Genomic DNA, 27,260 nt, shown 5'->3' on the forward strand with positions numbered 1-27,260 from the left:
AATGTTAATTTGAATGATGTAATGGAGAAAAGTAAAGAACATTTGGAATACAGATTGTATTATTGATGTTCCAATTATTAAACAAAAGCAAACTATGCAAAACTATGTGATGTGCTCTATTTTCCAACTTTTAGTGGGAACGCCAGCAACAGCATTGTGGATCAACTGCAGCTGGAGGGCTAACTTTTTAGGAATATCTGTGAAGACTTCCTAAAAAGAATAACTCAACTAATGAATGTTGGGACATTAGTCCTTTAATCCTGGAAATGTTCTTCAGGTAACAGAAGGCCGACTTTGTAACTATCTTTATGTGGCTGGATAATAGTTTCTAGCTGTAAAAGGATCATTTATAATTAGAACAAACTTAGAATCCAGAGAAACTCCTATTAGTTTATATAATATATGTAATTATATGTAAGGTCATGAGTTTAAACTACTCATGACCTTACATCAACATTTAGCATTAAACCTTTAACTTAGGAGAAAAACCTAGAGAAACTCCTGTTAGTTTAAAAAACTAGAACAAACTTAAAATGTATAGAATCAAACATGGAGAACCAACATCTAGTTTTATCTGAACAAGAATCCAGAGAAACCTATTATAAATTACTATCTATTTATTCTTATTCTTATTAAACATGAGAAACCAATATGTAGTTTTATACTTTTCTTTTCTATTAGTTTATGCAGAGAAACTCCTGTTAGTTTATAAATTGTGGAGTACTTTTTGTTTTTCCTTTGCTTTTTTTGTTAATTTGTTTGTTCTTCCTCTAATTCATGTGAAGCACATTGAATTCCCTTGTTGCTAAAAATGTGCTACATAAATAAAATGACCTTACCTTATCTACATCTTATCCTTTTCGTTTCAAAATGACACCCTGCTTCTGCTTATCCCAACTGCAAGCCAGAAGCCTTGGCTGCATGGGGACCCGATTGGGTTTTCTACTCCTTTAATACATCAATGCAAAATAAGTTCTCAAGATAAAATGTAGCATGTGAAACTGTAGTGAGTCTGGATTACCTCTGCTAATGCCAGTGTCACCCAGGTTGTTAGAACCAGGGGGGTTCAAAGGATTAGGAAGATTTCAGCTGCTTGGATAATGAAACGAAGTCTAACACCCATTAAACTTTAATTGCTGTGGGTTACAGGTCCTGCATGACAGCAGTTATACTGAACACAATAAAACAAAGGGTTAGGGAGCTTTGTGATTATAGGTGCCATCCAGTTACATTTGTCTTTCTCCTAGCAAATGACAATAAACACACAAGGAGATATTGATTTCAACCACAGGATTAACATTTTTTAAAAGTACTCCCTGTGAAGGTCTTCTTTACAAAACGCTTCCATGTGTTTTATTGTTGGCAAATTTTCCTGAAGTCCAACCTGCAAACAGATAATACAACTGAACAACTCTGAAGGAGAAATTTGATTTAGAAACATGTAAATAACAAAGGAAACAAGCAATAAAAATGAAAATGCATGTGATTAAGGGAGCTAATATCAATTGCCCTGTGTTTTTTATTTTAAAGATCAAATGATTAAACTGAAATGCTATGTTCACTAACTGTCCATATGTGGTAGGAATGAGTATTTTCAGTATTTTCTTTTTTAAAGTACTTACCCTGATTTGAACTCCTCAAACTTCTTGTCCATTTATGGTTAATATGAAACAATAATGACAACTTTGATGGGCATGCTGTGGTGGCGTAGGGGATAGCGTGACCCACATTTGGAGGCCTTCAGTCCTCGACACAGAGGTCGCAGGTTCGATTCCCGTACCCGGCCGACGTTTGCCGCATATCTTCCCCCTTTCCTGTCAGCCTACTTTTGAATAAGGGACACTAGAGCCCAAAAAAAGACCCCCTGTCAGGAAAAAAAATAAAAAATAAAAAATAATGACAACTTTGAAATGTACAGGAAAAACAGCGCCTCCTACAGTCACGATATAGGAAGGTTACAAAATTACACACGGAGATTTTGATATCCAATATTAATATTGTATTTCTGTCAGTATTTACCAATATTTTACTTTATCAATTGTTTTATTCGACTCAGTTAATCACCAGAATTATTTATGGATTACTCAATTACTAAAATAATTGTTTCCAACAAGGCTAGTCAGAATTTATTCCGCAAATGTGTTTCCATCTCCTCTTTTGAATAAGGTTTTTCCTTATTCAGAAAAGCCAAAACCCCCCTCAAGTAAGCATGAAAATTTGCAACATTTATTTTAAATTTGCCGTTTCCACCAACCTTTTCTAATGCGATACTACAAAACGCGCATAAAGAAACAGTGATGGAAACCTGGCTGTAGTTGGGGAAGTTGGGATTTCAACATGGCGACGTCCATGTTGCAAACATCGCTTTATTTTTCATACGCATACACTGTTTACATATTAACTTTAGCGGCCATATTGAAAAGGGCCTTTTAGTTCGTAATTGTGGTACGTTCCAGTTGATTTTTCCGAAAGGGAAGTCGGAATTTCAGGGATTCATCCTGGAAATGGAATGCACCATTATGACTTCTGTGAGGTCACTTTTTGGGGGGAATGTGGTAGGTTTTATCTTGATTAAATGGGGATTTACAACAAAATAGCAAAAATAAATACTGGAAAAAAATTGTGCGCGACATAGTGTTCTGTAGGTGCAAAACTATGTTATAAATGAATCTAGCTGTCTTTATAAGTAGCTTTAAGCTCTGAAGTTCCAGTTTTGGGAGATTTCAGTGGTACAGTATAGAGTTGGAAAAGTCCTCATTTAGTCTAGAAAACTTAGGGTTGTTAGATGGCAGTGATTTACCTTTAGTGCTGAACGAGGCGGAGCAAAGCAAAGTAAAGCATCCCCTGGCAGAAGCAGGCAGGAGAAGAGAATGATTCTGGGCGGAGGAAGTTGCCCCACGGCTGGACGCTGATTTCACACATGGTTTGAGACTCGCAGCGCCTCTACGGAGATAACTACACACTAAAGCAGAGAAGCAAGCCTTTTATTATCGTTGGGCTACGGAAAATAAATCTAAAAGAGACAGGGACGGAAGCTAAGGCAAGAACAGCCCCGGGAAAAAGGCGTAAAGACAAACTTTCTTCGTTAAGTAAGGGTAAGAAAATGAATGCACGCTTCTTGCTCCTGTATCTGACACTTCTCTACGTTTTCTGAGGGAACTTCCCGAGAGTCTAAAGTTTTTAGGAAGCGCTCAAACTCTCCTCGGGCCAGCACACTTCTCTCAACTTGTGTCTGGAGTATTGTTTTCAAAGGCCACCATGCTCACTGTTGTCATGACGATGCTCAGGAAACCCAACGCGAGGCACGTTGAGGGGGGACACAAAAGGCACCAGATGCGGTCTGGAGCGTTGCTATAAAACTTTGTGTCTCGGAGAAAAACATCTGGGAAGATAACAGAGACGGCTAATTAAAAAGAGGCTTCTTTATTTGTCACTGAACGGGTCAGAAGCAGAAGGATATGTGAAAACTGTTGGGCTAAGGTGTGTCCTGTGTTTATATGAGACCAATTGTGACCCTGCTACTCAGGAAAGGGATGCTTTTAGTCGGCTCGTTGCTGTTTTATGGCCAGCACACATGTGGAAATGACTGACTTCCACAATAGTGGAGAATGAGCAACACAATTGTTTAAGGGGAAAGGGAAAAAGATGTGTGTGCGTGTGTGTGTGTGTGCAGGTTTTATATGGGAACAAAAAAGTATATGAGGTTGTGTGCACGTGTGTGTAGAAGTAAGGAAGATCAGGTCAGGGTCACTTTACAGGGTCATGCATGAATATGCAGACAGACAGAGAGATGGGGCTGATCAGGAACTACACAGGCATGAATGAAGCTAATGACAAGCAGGGTAAGCTCACGCCTGCAGTGACTCACATTTATGATACCTGTTTACAGACTTGTGCAAGGGAAGTTTTCATAACTCCAGGTGGTAAAGTATGACACAGTCATGGACCAGTGCCATACTTACTACGGAGTGCAGCGCTTGCAAGTAATTCAAGCAACACTGTCCATTATTATCATTCCTGCAGCCCAAACCAGTAGTACTTAAAAGTAGAAAGTGGTGTGTTGAAGTTTATATTTACTTATAGGAGAAATTTGAAGCTTGGTGTTTCTGCAAACTTTTATAAGTTTTAGTTTAGATTTGACTCGTTATTCAGATTGATTATGAAGTGGAAGGGCACATTTAAGCACATTTAAATGTTTTTATAAAGTGAAAATCTAAAAAGTGTCAGTTTTAGTTTTCTTTTTTGTCACTGTTTAATCTTTGTTTTCACAACACAAAGCTTTCTAATGATACTAACACTAAGACAATCCTCAATGACAGTTTCAATACTGAACTCTTTCTAATAAATGTTAGAAGAAAATTAAAGTGTGAAGATTTTTTGTTTTTAGTATTAGTAGTGTGGTGTTCCTGTACACCAAAACATAAGGGAAGATAACAGTAAAAGCAATCATTTATGGAGGAATGCACTTTTGTTTTAGTTGTGCAATTAATTTGGAAAAGAAAACAACATAAACAATGACCTGGATCATGCTGTGGATTTATTCAGTTTCTCTCAGAGCTCCATTCAATCTATCATCTGAGAGCAACAACTCTAAACCAACAGCTTGAACATTAATAACAGACAAGGCGATTTTATTTTTATAGCACATTTTCAACACTTCAACGATTAGAAGGAAAATAAAACAACAACAAAGTTAAAACGTTACATTGCTGTGGCAAAGAACAGGAAACCAAAAACAGATTTAAAAAAACAAACTTCTCTTTCTGATGCTCCAGTTTTTAGTAACTAAAGGCAACTATATACAGGTGGGGTTTTAGCACAGGAACTCAGTGTTTCAGCAGTTTTGCAGTTTTCTGGAAGTTTGTTTCAAATTTGTGGTGCGTAGAAGCTGAATGGTGCTTCTCACTGTTCTGGTTCTGGTTCTGGATACAGAGCAGGACCAGAACCAGAACCAGAAAACCTGAGAGGTCTGGAAGGTTGATACAACAGCAGCAGATCTTTAATGTGTTGTGGTGCCAAACTGTTCAATGATTTATGAACTAATAACAGTATTTTATGGTTTTTTTCTGGGGTAATGTTCTCCATCTTCCTGGTTTTAGTCAGAACACCAGCAGCAGCGTTCTGGATCTGATTGATTCATTGTGAGACCCTGTTGCAGTAATCGATAGAATTGAGGAAAACACATGAAGGAGTTTTTCTAGATCTTGCTGAGACATTTGTCCTCTAATCCTGGAAATGTTCTTCAGGTGATAGAAGGCCGGCTTTGTTTTTATGTGGCCTGGACAATGGTTTCTAACTGTAAAATGATCATTTATCATTTGCAATCGTCATTATGTGTCCCTGGAGGGTCAAAATCCAAATATACCTTATTCTCCAAGGAGCTAAATCATCTGGAATGAGCTGAGGTGAAGACTGTGTCAGAGACTCTGGGCAATCGAGAAGGAATTGTTTTTGGTTGAACATTGTTGGCAACATTTCTGTCTGTAAACGTCTTGCAGAAAAACATCTGAATGAAACAAGTTTGCATACATAATACTATCCTTAATGTTTAAAGCAGTGGTTGGGTGAAACATAATGTGTAGCAGCAGAGTTCAGGCGCTGTGCAGATTATTTGTCTTTTCTAGGATCTATGGCAGCCCACCCCCTCCGCCTGTGTGTCAGGGCATGCAGCTGCATCTCCCCGGCCTGGCTTGCACCCGCAGGGGCTGGAAGCACTCTGCATAAGACGCATGAAATACACACACGCTTATACACTCATTCACTCTCTCGTGTACGTGGGATGACATGAACAAACGTACATCAAAGATACATCTGTTGCTTATGCATGTTTGATGGGACAGGCAGGCAGCGGCGGGCCACCGCTCCAGGTTATAGTGCAGATTATTATGCATGGCTAGATGGAGGGGAAGCAGAGGATGTGGATGGATCGGAAAAAATCCGGCAACGATGCAGATATGTATAAAACACTAATTAAAACAAGAGGAATGTGTTTTTGTCTGTTTTGGATCATTTTTATGGACCACATTAAAATGATGTTTGGGTTTAGGAGCAGAGCTTCAGCCAGGTGTTCAGTGGAAAAAGTTAATATTTTTGTCTTGATTATACATTATAATGATCTAAAAGCAGTTTCTGGCTTCACTGTGTAATGCAGCAGCTGCTATATGCTGAAGGTAGATCTAAAAAAAGGGTTTAAAAATGCTGATCATACAGTGGAGGGCTAAAAGTTTATTTAGAAAATAGATTAAAAATAAACAATATACTGACATATTGAATAAATTAGAATGTTATTGGAAAGTACTTTATAACAGTAACCCAATTCATGATTAGACTCGTGTTTTAAACCTTCACTTCTGTCAATTCTGACATTTTAAGAGTCAGAAATTACACAAAAAACATACTAATGCAAAATGTGGGCTTAATTTAAATTATACTTAAAACATGCTTAAAGGCTTTTATTTTGAAAAGGTACTTTTAATCTGATAGAGCATATTATAATTTACTGAATCCGCTGTAAATTTACTGTAGAGGTGGGTTTTATGACATTTTAAAGTTATAAAAATCTAGCAATTTGAACTTGTCTTGGATTCATGTAGCTTAGCTTAACATTGGTTAGCTTTACTTTACAGTTTATTTAAGTATACATATATATTTTAAGATAAATACATACAAAAACACATTGGTTGTTTCAATGCCGCTTTAAAAACTTGATTTACCTTTTAAATAGATCAATAAACTCTAAATATTAACTTTACGTTTTCTGCAGCAGTCCTGAGATTAAAACCGAAAAAGGTTAACACAGATCGCAACATTTAGACACTTCATTTATAAAATCAGTCAGGATTAATGTTAGGTAACTGCAGGAGCATGTCAGGCAGGTTCATTTGCATTTATTGACCTTGCAGCTGAATGCTTAGCGTCTGCTGCCATCGCTTCTCCTGGACAGCTGCTCATCTCTAACAGGAGCAGGTCCTGGCATATGGAGATACACACGTCCTCAGTTTACCTGAGGTTCACCTTCCAAAAAACACATCAACACACAGAATCAAGGGAGTTGAGTCGAATTCATGTGAACGGTGGGTTTTCCTTCTCGCCAGAAGTTCAGCCTAATTACCACGCTGGCTTGAGGAATAGAGAGTTATTAACACCCCAAACAGAGTTTATCCAGGTGCTGCAGCTCTGCAGAGTTACCTCACATTAGCAATGATTTTTATTTTTTCCTCAGGCAAAAAGTGGGTCACCATAAAAAGGCTGATTAAGAAATCTTTCTGAATGGTTGATGGGGTTGAAGATATATCTCTACAGCTTGTCTACCATTTCTTTCCTTTTGTTTCACATGTTTAGCTGAAGGAATTGGATAAAAATGGGATGAAACAACAGCAGAGAACACTGCAAAAGCAGAAAATCTTACCAAGTGATTGGTAAGATTACTTACCAATTGGTAAGTAATCAAGTTTCGAATATAAATATCTTAGTATACTTGAAATAAGACAACCTAACATAAAAGTAACTTCTTAGCAAGATATAGAGACTTATTTTAGGTGAATAACTGCTTCATATTGAAGAGAAAGTACTTGTTCCACTGCAGATAACTTAACATATAACATGGGCGCTGTTACCTAGCAACCCCAGCCAAGTCCAGCCGTTACCTAGCAACCCCAGCCAAGCCCAGCTGTTACCTAGCAACCTCAGCCAAGCCCAGCCGTTACCTAGCAACCCCAGCCAAGCCCAGCCGTTACCTAGCAACCCCAGCCAAGCCCAGCCGTTACCTAGCAACCCCAGCCAAGCCCAGCCGTTACCTAGCAACCCCAGCCAAGCCCAGCCGTTACCTAGCAACCTCAGCCAAGCCCAGTTGTTACCTAGCAACCCAGTTCTAGTTCCATTGGCAGATTATTTCACTTATAACAAAACATTCTTCCTATGTTATTAGTTAATTTATCTGCCAATGAAGCTCGTACTTTAAAAAAACATCAATATTAAGGAATTATTTGCTTAAAACAAGCCTCTATATCTAGCTGAAAAGTTACTTTTAAGTCACTTTGTCTTATTTTAAGATATTGGCACTAGAAATTAGACCAAAAATACTTGGTAAGATTGTGGGTCTTTTGCTGTGAAGCCACGCCTCTCTGCTCCAATCATAAATCACAGGATGTGAGAACATCTTTGAAACTCAACACATGGGGATCAGAGGCCTCAGAGAGCAGCTGACAGAGTTCAGACAGAAGACAGCGGTGTGAACAATCCTACGCTGTCTCTGTTTCCACAAAGATTAAAGAAAGTGTCAATTTCAAAATGAAACATGATTCTACTGATGATTAAACAATATTTTTCTTCCTCCATAAGTTCCTCCTGTTTTCCAGATTGACACGGTCAAAGTATTTCATGACAAATCTGTTTGTTTGCAGGGAAAGAAGAGAGCGATAGAAAGATCACGGACTCAGACCTGGGGAGCCAGCGGAGCCCCAGGGTGCTGGGATGGACCAACTCATAGAGTAAGAGCTGCTTTATCAACAAGCTTTGTGTTTCCTAAATGCACTTCCTGTCTCTATTCTGAAACTTCCTGGAATGTTGCTGCCCACGCTCCAGCTGTACGCCTGGCATTAGGACGGGCACCAGGTGTAGCAATTTACTGTAAAAAAATCCTTCAAGTGTGGATACAAGCTGAAAAACCGTTTGTCATATTTCCCAATTTAATTTCAAGATGGCCGCCATTTATGAGCCTTTCAAGCCAATTTTTGCCATGAAATGTTATCACTTTTCATGACTTGGATGAACTTTATGCCATGCCCATTGTTTTTAACTTTGGTCATCACATTCATTCAAAATAAAATCATATGCATTACCAGAGACGGATCATAACAGTTTTCAACATGAAGGAGATTAAAATTAGTCTGAAAAATACGGTATGTTTCATATAATGATCGGTTATTACTGTGAATTTGTTCTGTTGGATACAAACACCAGAGTATAGTTTTGGAATTAGAGTTGATATTTTTAGTGGTAAATGTTATTTTTAGTTACACACATTACAGTTGTAAGAGCGTGGTTTTGTAAATTACACTGTATTTGTGTGTCTGTGTGTGTGTGTGTGTGCATACAGCTCTTACCATGAAACTAAGGGTTTATTTCTAATAAACCTCCCTGTTCATCTGATGCACAACTCGGAGGTGTGTGCGCCTTCATTCGGAGGGTATTTGCTACAAATACCTTTCAGCTTCACTGTGTTATTGTCTGTGAGGACATAAAATGATCTGTGTGCAGCTAAAACAGCTGAACGGATTTTCTTAAAGTTTCCAGGAACTGGATTTATCCAACCCCACATACCTGCTTTCACTGTTTTGGTTTTCTACCTGTGTTGCTGTTCTTCCAACACATAGAAACTTCTTTTGCAGTCGTCGCCCAGCCCTCGCTGTCCGTGCCGAGTAGCTGGGCAGAGAACGATAAGAGCCGTGGGAGTCCTCTCTGCCCTCCTTTCAGCACATTCTGCAGATGACTGTAACTCAGCCGTACACCGGGCTTGCTTTCACATACAGTAAAGTGTGTGTGTGTGTGTGTGTGTGTGTGTGTGTGTGTGTGTGTGTGTGTGTGTGTGTGTGTGTGTGTGTGTGTGTGTGTGTGAGTCACATACGCTCCCTGGCATTTCATTACTCGCGTCTTTCAGCAGAGTTGAAGCGGCATGTATAATTCATACCTGTGACTATGCCTAAAAACAGGTCGGTGCTCACATGCTCTCCCTCCTACTTGCTACACCCCAAACCTGTCAGGTGAAAGTATTCATCCGAGGCGCTTCACAGCCGGCTCCTGCTTCTCCCCTCGAATATCGCATTTATTGTGACACCCCAGTGATCGGTGAATCATCCCTTCTCGCTCCTTTCTTTCCCTTAATGATTAAGTGACGTCACGAACCTGTTGCCGCTCGGTGCCAAACTGCAGAGTGGCAGAGGGGGGCAACTGGTCTCCTCTGGGACCCGTGACTCACTGATGAGTCACTGCAGAGGGAAAGGAGATTTATAAATGCATTCCTGTGTGTAGGTAGACACGCTGGTGTTGGTCAACAAACTCTGCTAACGTCACTGTAGAAACGGCAGCAGCTGTTTAAATCCAGAGTCAAACGCAATAAAAGTTGAGTGTGTTTTGTTTGCAACTATATGCTGCCACTCACACACACTCAGACACACTCACACTAATTATTTGCATTTGTCAGAATAAATTCAAATGAACTTTTTTTTTTTTAGATGAACTTCATAAAACCTGAACAGTAATCACCAGTCATTAGGTTCATTCCAATTACTGCTGACGCATTTCTGTTAAAGCCGAACTTAATGACAGCGGCGGGTTATTTTAGTGCAGCTGAATTAGATTAACACATTCAGCCGACAGGGGGCGACATAAACATTATTATTGTGAATTGAATTCATCCAGTAAGTCCCATGTTTGACTGTTTGTGCCTTTTTATATATCTTATTATGCAGACTGCCACAGCAGCAGCTCAGTTTGACATTTTCATCCAGCTTCTTTTGGTTTTAAACTTCTAGAAAGTTTCTTTCTATGTTCTCAATGCCATATTATAACGGAGTAAAATTTTCCCTTTAAGAACCTCTTTAAGATCATACGCTGTTTAACTATAACATGGTCTTTCTTTCTTTGTTTGTTTGTTTGTTTGTTTGTTTGTTTGTTTCTTTCTTTCTTTCTTTATTGTTTTGCTTGTTTATTTTGGATATTTAAAATGTTTTAGAGTTCCAGTGTCAAGTGTTCAATTCAAATTCAAAAATACTTTATTGATCCCAAAGGAAAATTAAAACTTAATTCATTTAAGATTCTTCCAAAGTCGCTGTAGATGGTGATGGCTGTGGGCAGCAAGGACCTCCTGTAGCAGTCTGTGCTCCAGCGAATTATTAAAAATTAAAGTTCATTGATCTTTAGAGGTTGTACTTGTATTATCTTACCATTATATTTCTTGAAAAGGGTTTCAAAACAGAAAAGTTATCTTTTGTTCCAGTAACTAATGGGACAATTTATTGTCCGTAAAATTAGTTAATCAACACACCCTGGCTGCCTGGACTGAAACTTACACTAATATCTATAATCTTTAACTACTTTTATTTAAATTGCCTCAAAACACCAATATCTTGACAGACATCAATGTTCAGTAAAACAGAAAATTGAATACTTCACTCAAACATGTAAAAATAATCTGCAACAAACATTTTTTTCAAATGCTTTAGAAAGTTAAATTAGGAATTCTAGATGTATTGTAAAATAAATAGTAAGAGCAAAAGCCTAGAGTTAGACTGAATAGATCTGCCTTCATGGATCAAAAACATTGATCCATGAGCGATGCAGATATTAATATCGGATCCGTGAATTATATTTGACTTATTCTGAGACAGTTTGTAAACTGGTGGTGTTCACAATCTGGAACAAAAAGCTTATTTTCCAATGTGAGATTATGCATCTGCTATAAATGTTTTGGGTTTTTTCCACATTTCCATCAGGTGTGGAAGAATCTGTCAGTATTTTAATGAAAGCATCAGAAACAGATGTTAGGAAAACTAAGCTGTCAAAAATGTGACAAATTACCTCTAACGCAAAATCTCCTGTGTAGAAGATAAAGTACCAGCTGAAGGTGATGTGGCTAATTTGTCATTTTGGGATTTTAGGGCAATGAGGATAATAAATAGGACTGAATTTAACAGTTTATCATTAAGCAAAGTAGGTCAGTGGATGGCAGAAATCTGCATCTTGAGAGGCGGATTAGATTTTTATGTTTTAATCATCAACATGATGAACTGGGTAAACAATATTTGTCATCGCTGTTGGAGAAATAACTGGCCAAACTTGGTTATTTGGATCTGAGCTGTCAGAGCTGCACAAACAACCTGTGCTGTTACACTTGGCCTTGATGGAAATGACTTTAAAATATGATTCACCGGTGGTTTAGCTCCAAATCTCTGCTTGTTTATTACACCACACCGGGCGGTAAAAGCTTCGAACACCACTCTCTAGAGGACAGTGACAAAGTAGATGTCTAAGAGCAAAAGAAAATCACTTCTGCTGTTTTTTTAAATTGCAGATGAGAGATTTGTTTGGGTAATGGCTCCGACGTCAGCTCAACAGGCTTGTTTTCGCTGTTCCTGTCATATTTATCTGTTATATGTTTGTCACAGCTGAGTACTTGAGGTGCCGGTTTGGCTTGATCTCATCGCTGTGCAGCCGTTCTGAGGGGAAATCTGCTGCATGCGTCTGGATTCAGAAGACAGATTGTTGCTTCATCTTCTGCTGCGTCTTTATGTACTCTTGCTTTCCCGTGTGAGTCGGACTGTTTGAGGCAGCAAACTGCAACTCCTCCTCTCTGTGTTGACAAGGACTAACGGCACTGCTTATGAAAAATACCACAGAATCATCGAATGAGCAGAAAAATACCAAATTGAAAACAATAACATGATGAAATTCCTTTAATTTTAATAAGTAAAACAAGAATTTATTCTGGTGCTAAGCTAATGTAGCATATTGAATATATCTAGGACAGGAATCAACCCTGTACATGCGAACTGAATCCGTACTGAATCTATAAATATATATATTAAAATAAACACTAGACCAGTATCAGTAGAACATACGTCTGATAGAATATTCAATAATTTCTCTACATGAAAGGAACTAGCCAGGATTTAGCTAAGCAAGACTGGCAGCATCAACTAACTCACTTTCTGTTTGGTGATCTAACAATCTGCTGAGTAGGGCTGACTAATTGATTACTAAATTATTGGATGATTATTTCAGTAATCTGTTAATCGTTAAGTGGACTTTGGGTTTTCTCTGTGTTGATTTGAGTTTTTCTGTGTGTTTATTTGGGGTTTCTGTTGTCCTGTCTACCCTTTGATTGTTCCCAGGTGTGTCTCGTTCAGTGATTACTCTCTGTGTATTTAATGCCACCTGTGTCTGTGTCGTCTCGTTTGGTGTCGAACCAGTCGGTCAGTTCTGTCGTGTCACATTTGATGTACCAGTTGCTACCAGTGTGAGCATTTGCCTCCCGCTCATCTGTGCTGCCTGGATAATTGTGTTTTGTGGTCTATTAAATCATCATTTTCACTCTCCTGCCTGTTTTCATCACGTTATCCTCACCACCTCGTGCTGCAATTCATGACAGAAGTTTACAAACATTTGCTGAAAGAGCAACACAGTCAGAAGTTAAAAGGTTGTTTTTTTTAGCTGCAGACACGTCCGGTGCTACAAATGATCAAGCGCTCACTAAAGGAAAAAATGAATTAATCCATTTGTCTATTTGTATCGTTTAATGTGTTTCCAGTGTTATATAAAAAAATACATCTTTTTTTAAAAACTGATTAATCGTTAGAACAACTGATTAACTGATTAATCAATAACCAAGATAATAGTTAGTTGCAGGCCTACTTAATTGTCATATTGTTTTTAATGCAGAACGACACCAGGGTTGGATTTGAACCCACAACCTTCTTGCTGCTCCATTTTTTTCCACAAAACAAATCACTCAACTTAAAATGAATAAATTCAAGTCCTTGTCAAATTACGTCCTCTTGATCTCGACCTCGTCATTAAATTGTATTCATAATTTGTTTTCGCTGCGTTTTTCTCTTTGTACTGATATTATTGGTCTTTTATTCTATGCATCAGCTGATTTGTCCGTATTTTGTTCCGTATTTCCAGTCCAAGTGATACCGATTGTGTTTTCTTGCTGTGACAACGTTTGGAGAAGCTCTCGTGTCGCATTATGAATTCCACTTCAACATCAAAAAAACCAAACGCTACGCTGAGCAGCGGCGGCCTAATCGCCTTTCAGATGACGGAGACAATGAGGAGCGACACTCTGCGCCAAACTGCCGGATAATGAATCACGGAGGGTCAGCTGGACGTGGACACAAACAGACGCAGCGGTCAGTGTCCTTCAAAACATGGTGAGGAGGCTGAGGATGTTCAAAACAAAGTGACCGTGACTCACTTAAACCAGACAAACTGAGAGACGTGGAAAAATAAGATGGATTCAATAGCTTTTAGGGGAAAACAACACAGGACAAACTGTTTTTGTCACAATTTGGAGATAAATCTTGCATAAAACGCCTCAAAAAGCCGGGCTTTAAAACAAAACTTACAAAAACGCCGGTTTTGACTAAATTAAACTAGCTTAGCAGCCAGTTATGTTTGTAATTCAAAGATAACTTTGACTTTTTACCATGCAAAAATGTTAAGAACCTTTGAATTTTTCTGCATTATGTTCTCACCGTCGTGCCTGATGGTAATTTAAAAAATAATTTTCATTCAGTGTTTCTGAGTTATATTTTACCAGAACTGAGCAACTTTTATTAGCATTTGCTTTATAAACTATGTGACTTAATGAACTACGCTTCGTGAAACAATTTGGTCAGGAATGAATCTGCAGGTAAAGATTGATGTCTGGCCTTTTTCAGGCAGCATGTCTGCATCCCTGTGTGCGTGTGTGTGTGTGTGCGCGTGTGTGTGTGTGTGTGTGTGTGTGTGTGTGTGTGTGTGTGCTGGAGTGTTCAGCCCATCGATCGGCCTCTCCCGTCTTCATTCCTCTCCGTCTGAATTCTCTTCATTGCCCGCTTCTCTGTCATGATTTGTGTTGCCGCCCCCCTTGCCTAAGCCGCCCCCCGCCGCCACCACAGCCCATTGATCTGAGAGTGGTCCGACTGTACTGCCCAGCAGGCTCGGGAATATTCTGAGTCCCAGTCTCTGAGTGAACACTGAAAGGACAGGAATAGATGAGGGCGGCGTGTGCTGCAGCACCAGAGACTCTTAAAGCTGCTTCATTCCTCACTTCTTCAGTTTTATGTACTGCGTAAAACGGCTCAAAAAAAGCGTCTCAGCTTTTTTTGAGCCGTGGTGGTTTGCCGTCCGGTGAAGGAGCGTGAAACAACGCTTCTGATTAAATACTATATATATATATATATATATATATATATATATATATATATATATATATATATATTATGCAGCTCAAGTACAGAAAGTTCACAGCAAAAATTTAATTATGGTCTAGTTTCTAGTACAAATATCTTGGTACACATGAAATAAGACAAACTAACTTAAGGGTAATTTTTCAGCAAGATATAGAGGCTTGTTTTGAGTAAATAATTTCTTAATATTGATTGAAAAGCACTTGTTCCATTGGCAGAAAAACGTTTTGCTATGAGTGTAAAAACTAGAAGTGGGTCGCTAGGTAACGGGCTGGGCCTGGCTGGGGTTGCTAGGTAACGGGCTGGGCCTGGCTGGGGTTGCTAGGTAACGGCAATAGTAGAACTAGAACTTCCTCACCAATATTAAAGAATTATGTACTTAAAACAAGCCTCTATTAGGGCAGTGTACCGTAATTATAACGATTCTACGATATGTATCAATATTTTTTCTTCCCTCAGAAAGTATCGATTTTTCATCCGCGAGGATCGATACGCTAGATCCTACTTTGAGTTTTGTGTCATGAATTAAATGACAGTTTTTATCTTCGTTACATTAAAAATGAAACAACCAGTTACAGTTAAATAACGAAATTAACTAGATAAAGTACATTATCTAATATAAGTGAATAAGACAAAAAAGGTTAATTTTCTGCATAACTAAATACACAAAGCCACATAATTAACACTTAAACAAAGGAAATGTATAACAAACATATAACAAAAACAGCATTTATTACACAGTATTGGATTCAATGAATTCAATCCAAGTCTATAGAACAGTTACAAAATATCACCAAATTCACTCTGTCTTTCAGAAAGTCATTAAAATGTATTGAATCGTGTTGAACTGTATCGTTTGCTGAATATTGTGATATATCTACATATCGCATTGTGAGCAGAATATCGCATATTTTATTGTATTGCGAGATTAGTGTATCGTTACAGAACTAGCTTCTACATCTACAAAGCTACTTTGAAGTTAGTTTTGTCTTATTTCAAGTGTACGAAGATATTTGAATTAGAAAGTCGACCAGAAATACTTGGCAAGATTTTGTGTTTTTGCAGTGTGGGATAGTGAATGAAGCAAAGTTGCAACAGAAATATCTAAATTAAAGCATTATCAAATCAAATCAAATTTTATTAGTATAGCACATTTCAGCAGCAAGGCATTTCAAAGTGCTTTACATCAAATCAAACACAAAAACACAATGCAACATAGAATCAACAATAAAAACACAACATCAAGTCAGATTCCGTCAATAAATTTGCAATTGATTACGTTTCAAATACAGCTCTAAACAAGTGGGTTTTTAGTTGAGATTTAAAGGAAGTCAGTGTTTCAGCTGTTTTACAGTTTTCTGGAAGTTTGTTCCATATTTTTGGTGCATAGATGCCGCTTCTCCTCGTTTGGTTCTGGTTCTGGGGATGCAGACCAAATATAGAAAGAATAAATGAATCAGAAATCAGACGTGTCAATACATCCATCCTGTGAAGAGTGTTTTTATGTCAGATATTTTGTCTAAAACATTAATTTTGACAAATAAGGGTCTCTGTTTGAAACATCGGCAGAGAGAAAACTGAGAAAAGGACGAGAGAAGTCAGGCAGGCTGCTAGGACTGATGGTTCGGAGGGAAGAGAAAGAAACGCTTATAGAAATGAACCCAGACGCCGGGGAGTGAACGTCAAACCTCTGAAGGGAATTTAGAAACACAAGGAGGAAGAAGCTGAGCTCCAGCTGCTGATAGCTTTCCTCTCTGTGAGGCTCAGATAGTTTTGGCAGATGAATAATTCATTCACTGCTGTTTTTTGTGTTGACTTTCAGTCAGAAAGCAAAATGAATTCTCACTTTGGAAACATCCACAACATTTCAGCTGAAAGGAAAAATATCAAATATATCAAACATGAATAGAGTTTGTATGAATTGTTCAAAATAATTATTCTTACAATTTTGGTTACTGTTCTCAATTTATACCAAATATTAAACAGTTGTGGCTTTAAAGCTGCAGTTTTTTTAAAGTCATCTTAATATCCATCCATCCATCCATCCATTATCTGAACACCCTTCTTCCCTAATGAGGTCGGGAGGGTTGCTGGTGCCCATCTCCAGCTGCATCCCGGGCGAGAGGCGGGGTTCACCCTGGACAGGTCGCCAGTCTATCGCAGGGCAACACAAAGACAATCAAGACAAACAACCATTCACACACACACTCACACCTAGGGAGAATTTAGAGAAACCAATTAACAGTCATGTTTTTGGACTGTGGGAGGAAGCTGGAGAACCCGGAGAGAACCCACCACGCACAGGGAGAACATGCAAACTCCATGTAGAAAGATCCCCGGCCGGGAATCGAACCCAGGACCTTCTTGCTGCAAGGCATCTTAATATCATGTTAGATATTTAATTTTAGGACTGAAGTCCTAAAGAAGTTTTTCAAGAGCAGGATTTGTTTATGTGTCTATGAATGCTGCTTCATGCAGTCACTAAAAAGTAGTAATAAATAGTTCTTATTGTTACTTTTGTCTTTATCGCAATACTACCACAAAATATCGTCATAAAAGTTTAAATCCATATTGTCCAACTGTTCCTCGATGCATTATTTTACAAATTAAAAAGTGAAGAAGTGATTTTAAAAAAATGGCAAAATGATGTAATTACTCCGCAGCGTTCCCTGCAGAAATCAAATTGATGCACAGAAACAACGGTTAGGCCCGTCACAGTAAGTTATTGCAATAAACAATAATATTGTTGTTTTGAGGCAAATTTTAAGCAATACAATGGTAAAGGAATAATAAAAACTTCACATTTTATTGAACATTTAACACTGGAGCTGAAAGACATTTTAAATATACAAAATACACAACAGCAAAAAAACAAATAAAAATAATTATTCTTTAAGTCTTTGTAAACCAAATTGTTTAGACCAAAACACCAAACTGAAGACTTTTATCATCCGGTTTTTGGTGGAAAGAGAGAAAAGAGAAAAATGATAAGTCATTATTGTTTATTGTGGCAGGCCTCACAACAGTATTCACAGTGCGATGAATGCTGACATTTTTTTAATTATTTTTTTTTATCACAGCACAGGAATCTCTGATATCCTTGTGGAACGGTGAGACATAATCGCTCCGTCTCCCAGCATGCCGGGGGTCAACACCGCCACGCTCTTTATGAGTCATGAGTTAAAGGCCCAGCATAGCCGCCCCGGGATAACGCCCGTCTGTGTGCAGACGTGTCGGCGTGTCCCAGCTGTGACATTCAGCTCGTTTCTACTTTAAGAAAATATTGTGTTTTTCGCCGTCCTCCAGTCTGTTTTATCCCCGGACTCTCAGCTTCTTTTCTTCCCGTCTTATCTCCGTCGACGCCTCTTTGATCATAACAGTCTGTGATCTGCCCACAGATTGTGAATAAGCAGCAGAACCAGAGCCTGCGCTGTAATTCAAACATAAAAAAAAGGAAAATTAATGCAACACAGCAGCTTGATTCAAGCACTAATTCCAGTAACACCTGCTGTGGCAGAGAAAGTAGCAGTTACACCTATTAGGCAAATGCATTCAAACACCCTTCAGCTCCAGACACATCTAAAAGTACTTCCACTGCTGCTTGTGCTTTGGACGTTTTCACATAAGTGGTTATTAGCATGACTGCAAGATTTGTACTTTCTCAGCAACTAGGGTAGAGCTCTGTAGTATGTGAATAAAAATGATTTTATGTTAAAGTCTTTTTATTCTCAACTTGAGATGTTTTCTTTCATTTCTGTTTCTGTTCCTTCTGATCTGAACTAATGTTGCAACTAGTAACCGATTAATCGATTAATCAGATAAAACAATTTTCACATGTACAGATTTTTCAATTAGCGATTTGAGTCTTTTCTACATAATATTAGAAAGGCATTAAAAGATGAAAATAAGCAAATAGTTCAATAATTTTTTGGATATTAAAATCTTATTGCCTAAAATGCAATAACAGCCTTCCTTTGGTGTCCAAACTTTTTGTCACATGAGCAAAATTAGGACTTTCTCAGCATTTAGGGCAGAGCTCAATAACATGAGTAAAAGTAAATTAAATGAGGCTAATGTCTTTTTTCCCAGCTTGATGTGTTTTCTTTCCTTTCCGTTTGGTATTTTTGTTTTAAATAACCGAGATGAACAAAAAAAAGAGAAACTCAGAACTTCTGAGTATGTAATTCTAACCGATTATTCTGACGATTAATCGATTAATCGGATAAAACAATTGTCACATTGTACGTATTTTTCATTTAACAACTTGAGTCTTTTCTACACAATACTTTTTCAAATTATTTTGGACTCGATTGTCAAAATCTTTGCTGTATTTATCCAAGTTCAATAAAACAAAAGATGATTTGAGTGCAGCACAGTCGATTTTTCAGAAAAAGTCTGGAAATACGTAGTTCTAATTATTATAAAATCTTGTTTTGTACGTAACAAATTCAGCTGAAACAAATTTGCCTCATTCTTGAACTGCAGCTGGCGGCCACAAAAAAACAGTCCAAGGGCCACAAATGGCCCGCGGACCACAGTTTGGACACCACTGTTGTGTACTCTTGTTCATTTGTAGCAAAAGATGCAGCTAAAAATATACTGCAGTCTAATCTGCTGATTATTTTTTGGATTAATAAAAGGATAACAAAAGGTGCTTAAAGTATTTCTACTTTTTTATTGTTTTGTTTTTTTACTTTTTCTTTCAGTTGAATCCCAGTTGCGAGAAAAAGACTGATATTATCATTTGCATTAAAATTTGTGTTTTATTTCAACTTGTCATAGTAAGAAACAGGAAAAGGTGAAGCTAAAAACATAAATTATGGCTCAGTGGGCTTTAGTGAGCCACTGATCCGTGACGGTGAATCTGCACTTGCAGCAGCATCACGACTTCCACCCAGCTCAGCAACATTTTTTTTAAACCTCAACCATGAAAATGCATGCTGTGAAAATACCATAGACTCAGCTTTTACAATGTTTAAAAACGGCTCCAGCAAAGCTCACACCGTTTCCAGAATAAACACAACAACCGAGGTAAGCAGGATTAAGATACATTCATCTTCAGGGACCTGCAGCCAGTTTTTCCTTCCTGACTCTAAAACAACATGGATGATGTCTGTAAAAATACTGCAATCCAGAAAATTTAAGACCCCAACTCCTGATCTTAAAGCGATAAAAACATTTAATTATTACCTTCTTTAAAGTCAGACTGATTAAAGGATTTTATGGGTACATAATTAAAAAGTTACCTTCAGAAATGAGAAGGTAAGAGTAACTGAGGATGAAAAGAAAGTGTTGCGGTTTTCCCACTGAAGCTTCCTGTTCTCTGGTGGTAGCCCGCATAATCTGCAGCGATTAAGCTGCTAATTTCCTCCTCTTGGGGGATTCACCAAGGCTTTCGTTGTATCTTATTTACTGCAGGTACACAGGAGGAAATGGGAAGAAAAGGTGTAAAGTTTCTGCAGCTTTAGTATCAAAACACCAGGACTGATTAAAATGATTGACTGACTGCTGCAGATCAGGACTGTCGAACTCATTTTCATCTTGGGCCATATCAACAAAGGTTCTTAAAGGGCCGGTGTGTCAGAATGTACTGATAAAACCCATTGAACCGCATGTGTCAAACTCGAGGCCCAGGGGCCAGATCTGGCCCTCCGTAGCTCTTTATGTGGCCCTTTAGACTCCAAATTACATAAGTCCCTTCAGGTTTTCACAAATTCACACAAAATCAACAGATCTCCACATTTTTTTCTGATTTTGCTGCAAATTTCTCTCAAAATTGACCAAAAACTTTGGGTTTAACTGACTGCTGCCTCAGCCTTAGTTGATGTCAAGTTATAGTCCGTGATCGATACGGCGATTAATAAAAAGTCACATTTAACATCATGTATTAGCACAAATAATGCAAATGTGATTTTATTAATATTTTAGCAGTTTAGTCAGTATATTTTGGCACAACTTGCCCTTTAAGAACATTCAGATTAGCATTAAACTGGTTTTTTATTTATTTGTCATTGATTAAAATTTATTGGGACAATGATGAATCGAAATTCTTATTGCGATAAATGATAAACGATGCGATACATGCCACTGAATTCTTTTTCATCTAATCAAACCTCGGTCTGATTGTTTTGGACTTGTCTCGGTCAAATTGGATGACAGAAAATCCAATAAGGTAAGAATTTGAAGTTTGTCTGCGGAACCGTGCTGTGGATTTATTTGCAGTTGCTGTAAATGTGACCCAGGTGAATCAGGAGTGAGTTAAAACTGACGTGGTTTGGGTGAGTGGATGCATTTGTTGGTGACGTTGAGGGGAACATGAGAAGAGCTGCTGTCATCCTGTTTGCTGCTCCGCCACCAGCTGACTGTTGGACGTGGCTCCCAGTCTGTTGGCATCAGAGCTGCAGCCATTCAGGACAGATTTCACTGCCGGGTGCGACACACTCCTACGTGAAGCTGTCAACTTGTGACCGAATCAGGCGGGACGCATGTCAGCAGCGGGTCTGGACCGGGTCTCGGGCTCGGTAGTCGATACGAACGGCTTCAGGAGAGCCGCAGAAAGTCAAAGAGCGTCCAGCAAGTCTGAGGACGGAAGCAGGAAGTTTGAAAATGTGACTGTTTTTAGAGTTTGCAAAGCAGACGAGACTTTTTATGGGCCGAACCAATGAAAGCGCAGAGAAATGCACTACAACATATTTATCAATGGTCGAAATCAAAGATATTTAAAAATATATTGTGTCTTTGAGATTAGGGTTGCACCGATTTCTGGCCGATCACGGATTACCAATCTCCTGTCGATTCCGATTTTTAAAGGTTGCCAAGCAAATGAGACTTTTTATGACCTAAATCAATCAAAACGAAGAGCCTGTGCAAAGAAATGCACTAAAACATAAATATCAGTGGTTGAAAGATTTTATTGAAGGAAAATCTTTGTCAAATTGTTATTCTGTTTGGAAGCATGTTTCAGGAACTGAAATCAAAGATATTCAAAAATATTGTGATGTCTTGAGTTATTTGATTCTCTAGTAGCCTGATTTTAACATAAGACTTCAATCAATCAATGAATCAAACAATCAATCAATCAGTCAAATTATATTTGTTTAGCATCTTTCAGCAGCAATACAGTTCAAAGTGCTTTACGTCATAAAAACAGAAAGTCACAGAAACACAGTCAACAACTGAAGCGTTTCATTTTAAGATCGTTACACATCAGATCATTGATTATTGCTTCATTGATTATGTTTCAAAACCAACTCTAACCAAGGGGAGTTTTAGTCTGGATTTAAATAAACTCAGTGTTTTGGCTGTTTTGCAGTTTTATGGAAGTTTGTTCCAGATTTGTGGTGCACAGAAACTGAATGCTGCTTGGTTCTGGTTGTGATGCAGAGCAGAACCAGAACCAGAACCAGAAGAGCTGAGGGGTCTGGAAGGTTGATCCAGCAGCAGCAGATCTTTAAGTCGTTCAGTGATTTCTAAACTAACATCAGTATTTTAAAGTCTGTTCTCTCTGGACTGTAGGAATGGATGATGTTCTCTGTGTTCCTGGTTTTAGTCAGAACAGCAGCAGCAGCGTTCTGGATCTGATTTCTTTTTAAAGCTGCCCTGTGAAGATGCTGCTGCAGCAATAAATGCAATTAAAGATAAACAAATGGAGGAGTTTCTCTAGACCTTGCTGAGACATTAGTCCTCTAATCCTGGAAATGTTCCTCAGGTGAGAGAAGGCCGACTTTGTAACTGTCTTTACATGTAAGCAATGACCGATCACCAAAAATTAAGAAAATCACCACCAATCAGTGCAGCCCTTTTCAGATTTCTTCCTGTTGCCCAGAGCAGCAAAAATAACCAGATTATTTTTCAATTCAGTTCAAACAAAAACAAAATTTTAAATGATTTTGCTGTTCTGAAACTAAAAAATGAGAAAGTTGTTGATAACTGGAGGTTTCCATTCTTCTTTCTCTGTTTCCTCTGCTTCTGTTTTCCTCCCAGTTAAATAGAGTTGCAGTCAGTGGGACTAAAAGGCGAAGCCGGGATTGTGGCGCAGGTGTCCCCAGATTGAGAGAGCAGAGAGATGGAGGATGTTCTCCGCTCTTCAGCTTTGATTGGGAGATGTGTTTTTAGAAGAAACTCCTGCATGGAAGATAAAATGCAATAAAAAAAGGAGAGAGAGAGATAGAGACGGGGGCTTCAGTACGAGCATCATTTTCTCCCACGAGCCTGAAAGGAGATCGCTGCTCAGCTGCCCTCCCTCTTTCATTTTCTTTCTCTCTCCTCCTTTTTGTCTGCTCTCCAGCGGAGGGGAGGAGGGGGCAGCGCTCCTGCTGTGTCGATGGGTAGGCAGTTACAAACGTTACTATTTCCAGAGAGTCAGTCAGTGTACACGCTCTGCGCAAAGTGGCAAGCCATCGAGGAAGCAAAAAGAAAAACAAAAGCAAAAACCAGGCGCAGAATTTCTGAGAGGTTTTGGGAAAAGATGGAGGTGATGCCCAGGACCCGCCGCTGAACCGCGCCAAGCATCCAACCGGAACGGACACTTCCAAGTCTGGAGGAACTCTCGCAGGGGGCTGAATCCAGACTTTTCCAGGTTTATTCAAGAGTGGGGGGGGGTGATAAAGGAGCCTGAGAGGCGGAGGAAGAAGGAAGGAAGGAAAGGAGGAAAGGAAAAAAGAGAAATGGCAAGTTTCGGGAAACTCACCGACTACTTTAACCGCCGCAAGTCTCGAGAAGAGCTGCGGGTGGGGAGAAGCTCGCGGCGCAGTGGCAGCTACTGCTGCACAGTGGCAGAGGCCAGGTAACCCACATGTGTGTGTGTGAGAGAGAGAGAGTGCGTGTGTGTGTGTGTGCAAAGGCATGCCAGCCTAAATGGCACCCTATGGAAAGCCGTCACTTCTCTGCGTTTAACACCAAGAGCACCTGCTGCGCTGTCAGGATCACAGGTGTTTGCTTGGCTCCCTGTTTGTGTACGTTGTGTTACATAAGTGTGGATGTGTGCTGCCAGGCATGCTGCTGGAGCCCACTATAGCTTCTTCCCACTGACTCAGTTTCAACACGGAGCGTCTTTCTATAGATAGAAAGAGAAAAGCGTGGAGTCAACATGCTGGTTCTGTGGAGGGAGAGGTGGAAGCAGCCAGCAGCTCGTCTCGGCTCACATCTGCTTCACACGTTCACACTGTCGGCTTCCTACTAGCACTCAGGATGTGTTGCTGTTTATCATTCAGCGGCAGGGAAGTGGACTTACAGCAAACTGACTGCAAATTAGAAATACTTCATCTTTTAGATCAAAAAATCCAAAATTAAGAATGAAATCTTCTTTATTGGATTTAATTTAGAACACACCACTAGATACAAACAGATTGGCAAACTGAGAGCACAAAAATAATTTCAGTAGCAAACTCTGAGATTTGAGTTGATCAATTATAGAGCTGAAAAATGATTAATCATCAGCTGATTTATTAATCAGGTAATCATGAACTTGAGTACACAGAATCAAAAGATTGGACTAATTGCTGAGAGAACAATATACTCAGAGCATAATCTGAAATTTATTATCGGGCTGAAATGATTAATCAGATTCATCATAAGTTTTGTTATTTAATTTATTAATTGATTAATCATTAACTGGGGCATACAGACTCAAAAACTGACTAATTGCTGAAGGAACAGTGTACTTACATCAGGAATTAAGACAAATCCTTACAAAAAATCAACTTTTTACATTTTTAAATATGTCCATAATCTAAAATTTGGGTTCTTTTATTGTAGGGCTGAAATGATTAATCAGATTCATTGTCATAATCATCATAATCGTCAATAAATTTATCAATCAATTGTTAATTTGAGTATATAGAATCAAAAATGGACTCATTGCTGAAGGAACAATTTGCTCAGAGGAGTAATTAAGCCAAATCTGCACAAAGATATATGCATTTTCCATTTAAGATGAAATAAATCCCTTTGTAAATATAGTTTTAGCTCCACATGTTAAAAAAATTCTCCTGCAATCATATTTTGCTTTGTCATTAATCAGCTGATCCAAAAATAATCACCAGATCAGATCAGCCCTGGCGTTAAGTCAACACATGTTGATGTTTTAGCTGCAGCTGCTACAGATGATCAAGCGGTGACTACAGGAACGCTGTTGATCCATTTTAGTCAATAAGATGTTTAGTTTTTTATTTAAAAAATTATTTACATATTTTATTTGCATGTTTGTGTAAATTTATAATAATGTAGACAAAAAGTTCAATAAAAAAATGTGCAGAATTTGTCATTTGTTTATACGATTGATCGATTAATCGTCAGAACAGATGGGTTAATTGATAAGTAAAGTGGTTGTTATTTGCAGCCCTTCTTTAATCGTCCACCTTGCAGGTTCACTAGAGGATTTGGGTCTGCAGCAGGCTGCCGTCGAACCATTTATGGATCGATTTTGTCATATTTCTGGACCAATTGATGACCCATTTTTCAGATTGTCACCAGATGGTTAGTTTAAATTTTCTGTTTTTTTGTTTTGTTTTTTAAAGAGTTTGTGAAATTACTGAGAGGTTTCACGGCGCTCTTGGTGGAGAATCACACAGCATCACACATCCTCTACTTTACCTGAAAGTATGCACGAGGTGCAGAGTTGCAGTTAAAGTGGATGTTTACGTTTGTGATGGTTGCTATGGAAACACCCAAGGTGCCATTTTTTTGTTTCATTACTTTAATCTCTCTTCCCTTTCTTCTCACTGTACATTTTGCAAAGATCAATTGAATTCAGTTAAAAAATACTTTATTTATTCCAAATGATAAAGTATTAAAATTTCTCGGTGGATATTTATGGATGGCAGCATTTTGAGTGGTAATAATTACCACTTGAATAAATGTAATCAAATGAAATATTACTTTTTTTTTTTGACATTTTCGGTGTAAAATTCAACTACAACTGAATTTTTAGAAATATTTTTCCAGTAACTGTTGCGCTTTACTTGTAAGTATCACCTTTAAACACTGAGCCATCCCAGCAGACACAGTTGATTAAAACCGTTCAATTATATTTTGTCAGAGTTCTCGTAGCAGCATAAAAATGATCTCATCACGCCAGTTCGAGTTTCCACTTCATCTCAGTTTCACCCCTTTTCCCGAGACTTTTAGTTTTGTAAAACAGCTCTTTAATTAGCTCCATGAATTATTAAAGAGGAAAATCTGGTGGTGCATATTTTACATTCTCTGTTAATTCTTCTTGGACTTGCTGTATGGTCACATGTAGAATTTAGTTGTTTGAACAGAATAAATGTTATGTTTTATGATACAACAAAGAGACGAATTACTGCGGTGGAGTCATTTTACAATGTGTTGCTGTTAGCCAGGGGTTCGCCTCATCTGCAAATGCGCTAATTAAAAAAAAAAAAAAAAAGATTTATTTTCTTAATATGTATGTATTACAATCAGCATAAAAAATATACCATAAAGTATAAATTGTGATCCCATTACATACTTACAAAGTTATAAAGAACTAATAAACAAAAATATCCCAAAATGAATGTAAAACCTAGTGGATCATGTTGTGTATATACAACACAAAACTCTTGGTTAATAAATTAAATGTTTAAATGTTTTCAAAAACCTGAATACATTTATAACTTCACACATTTAACATCTTATATCTGTTAAATAAACTCCGTGAACCCTGATAAAGATGCTCCCAGAAGGATTGTACTGTGTCGCATTCGATGCAAATGCGCTAACAGTTGAGCTAAGTTTTTGTTTTGCTAGTTTTGAAAATGTTTAACACAATTAGTTTCCCTCAATGTTAACTTTTCTGGATAAACGCTAATTTTCCTTGGATACAGGGTTGGTATAAATGTGGCTGAATTTAGCACTTTAGCATTAGCTTCTGCTGATGTAGTGCTTTAACGTTATTGGAACAGCTTCTGATTAGTTCTTTAAGGTTAGTGCTGATAGCATTTTAGCTAGTTGCATTTGGCCTACTTTAAGCTGGCTCTGCTGAAGGGATTTTTTTATTTTTATTTATTTTTTTAACTTTTGGCAGACTACAGTGTGGTTAGCAGCGATTTAATCAATGACTATACAAAGGTGTTGGTCATATTTTACATTTGATCAGGTCGGTTTGCATGGAATGAGAAAAATATTTGCAATCTACTTGTTCTATAAACTTAGGTTAAGTTTGTCTTTCTCATGGAAGGGCGTAAGACAATTGATTAACATCAACAAATGCCCATATGGTGATGAATCTTTCTGATCTTTCTTGTAGATCAGAGAGTTTGTTCTTCAAATCTCAAAGCTTTAATACAAATGTCATTATCTCTTCATGAT

General features: G+C 38.2%; 1 protein-coding gene across 4 annotated transcripts in view; it reads left to right on the forward strand.

Moving 5' to 3' along the window:
- The first annotated feature begins 2,795 nt into the window (after window positions 1-2,795).
- LOC122823632 (ankyrin repeat and fibronectin type-III domain-containing protein 1) overlaps window positions 2,796-27,260 on the forward strand; it is a 182,942-nt gene continuing 158,477 nt past the window's right edge. For 2 of the 4 annotated variants that reach the window (XM_044103451.1, XM_044103452.1), the window contains exon 1: window positions 23,111-23,736. In XM_044103451.1, coding sequence (XP_043959386.1) covers window positions 23,618-23,736 — 119 coding nt within the window. In that variant the 5' untranslated portion in view covers window positions 23,111-23,617. Of the gene's footprint in view, window positions 3,096-8,402; window positions 8,490-23,110; window positions 23,737-27,260 lie in introns of those variants that run through there. The other 2 variants (XM_044103453.1, XM_044103454.1) reach the window with 2 other exon arrangements.

Source organism: Gambusia affinis, linkage group LG20, assembly GCF_019740435.1.
Source record: "Gambusia affinis linkage group LG20, SWU_Gaff_1.0, whole genome shotgun sequence".
NCBI lineage: Eukaryota > Metazoa > Chordata > Actinopteri > Cyprinodontiformes > Poeciliidae > Gambusia > Gambusia affinis.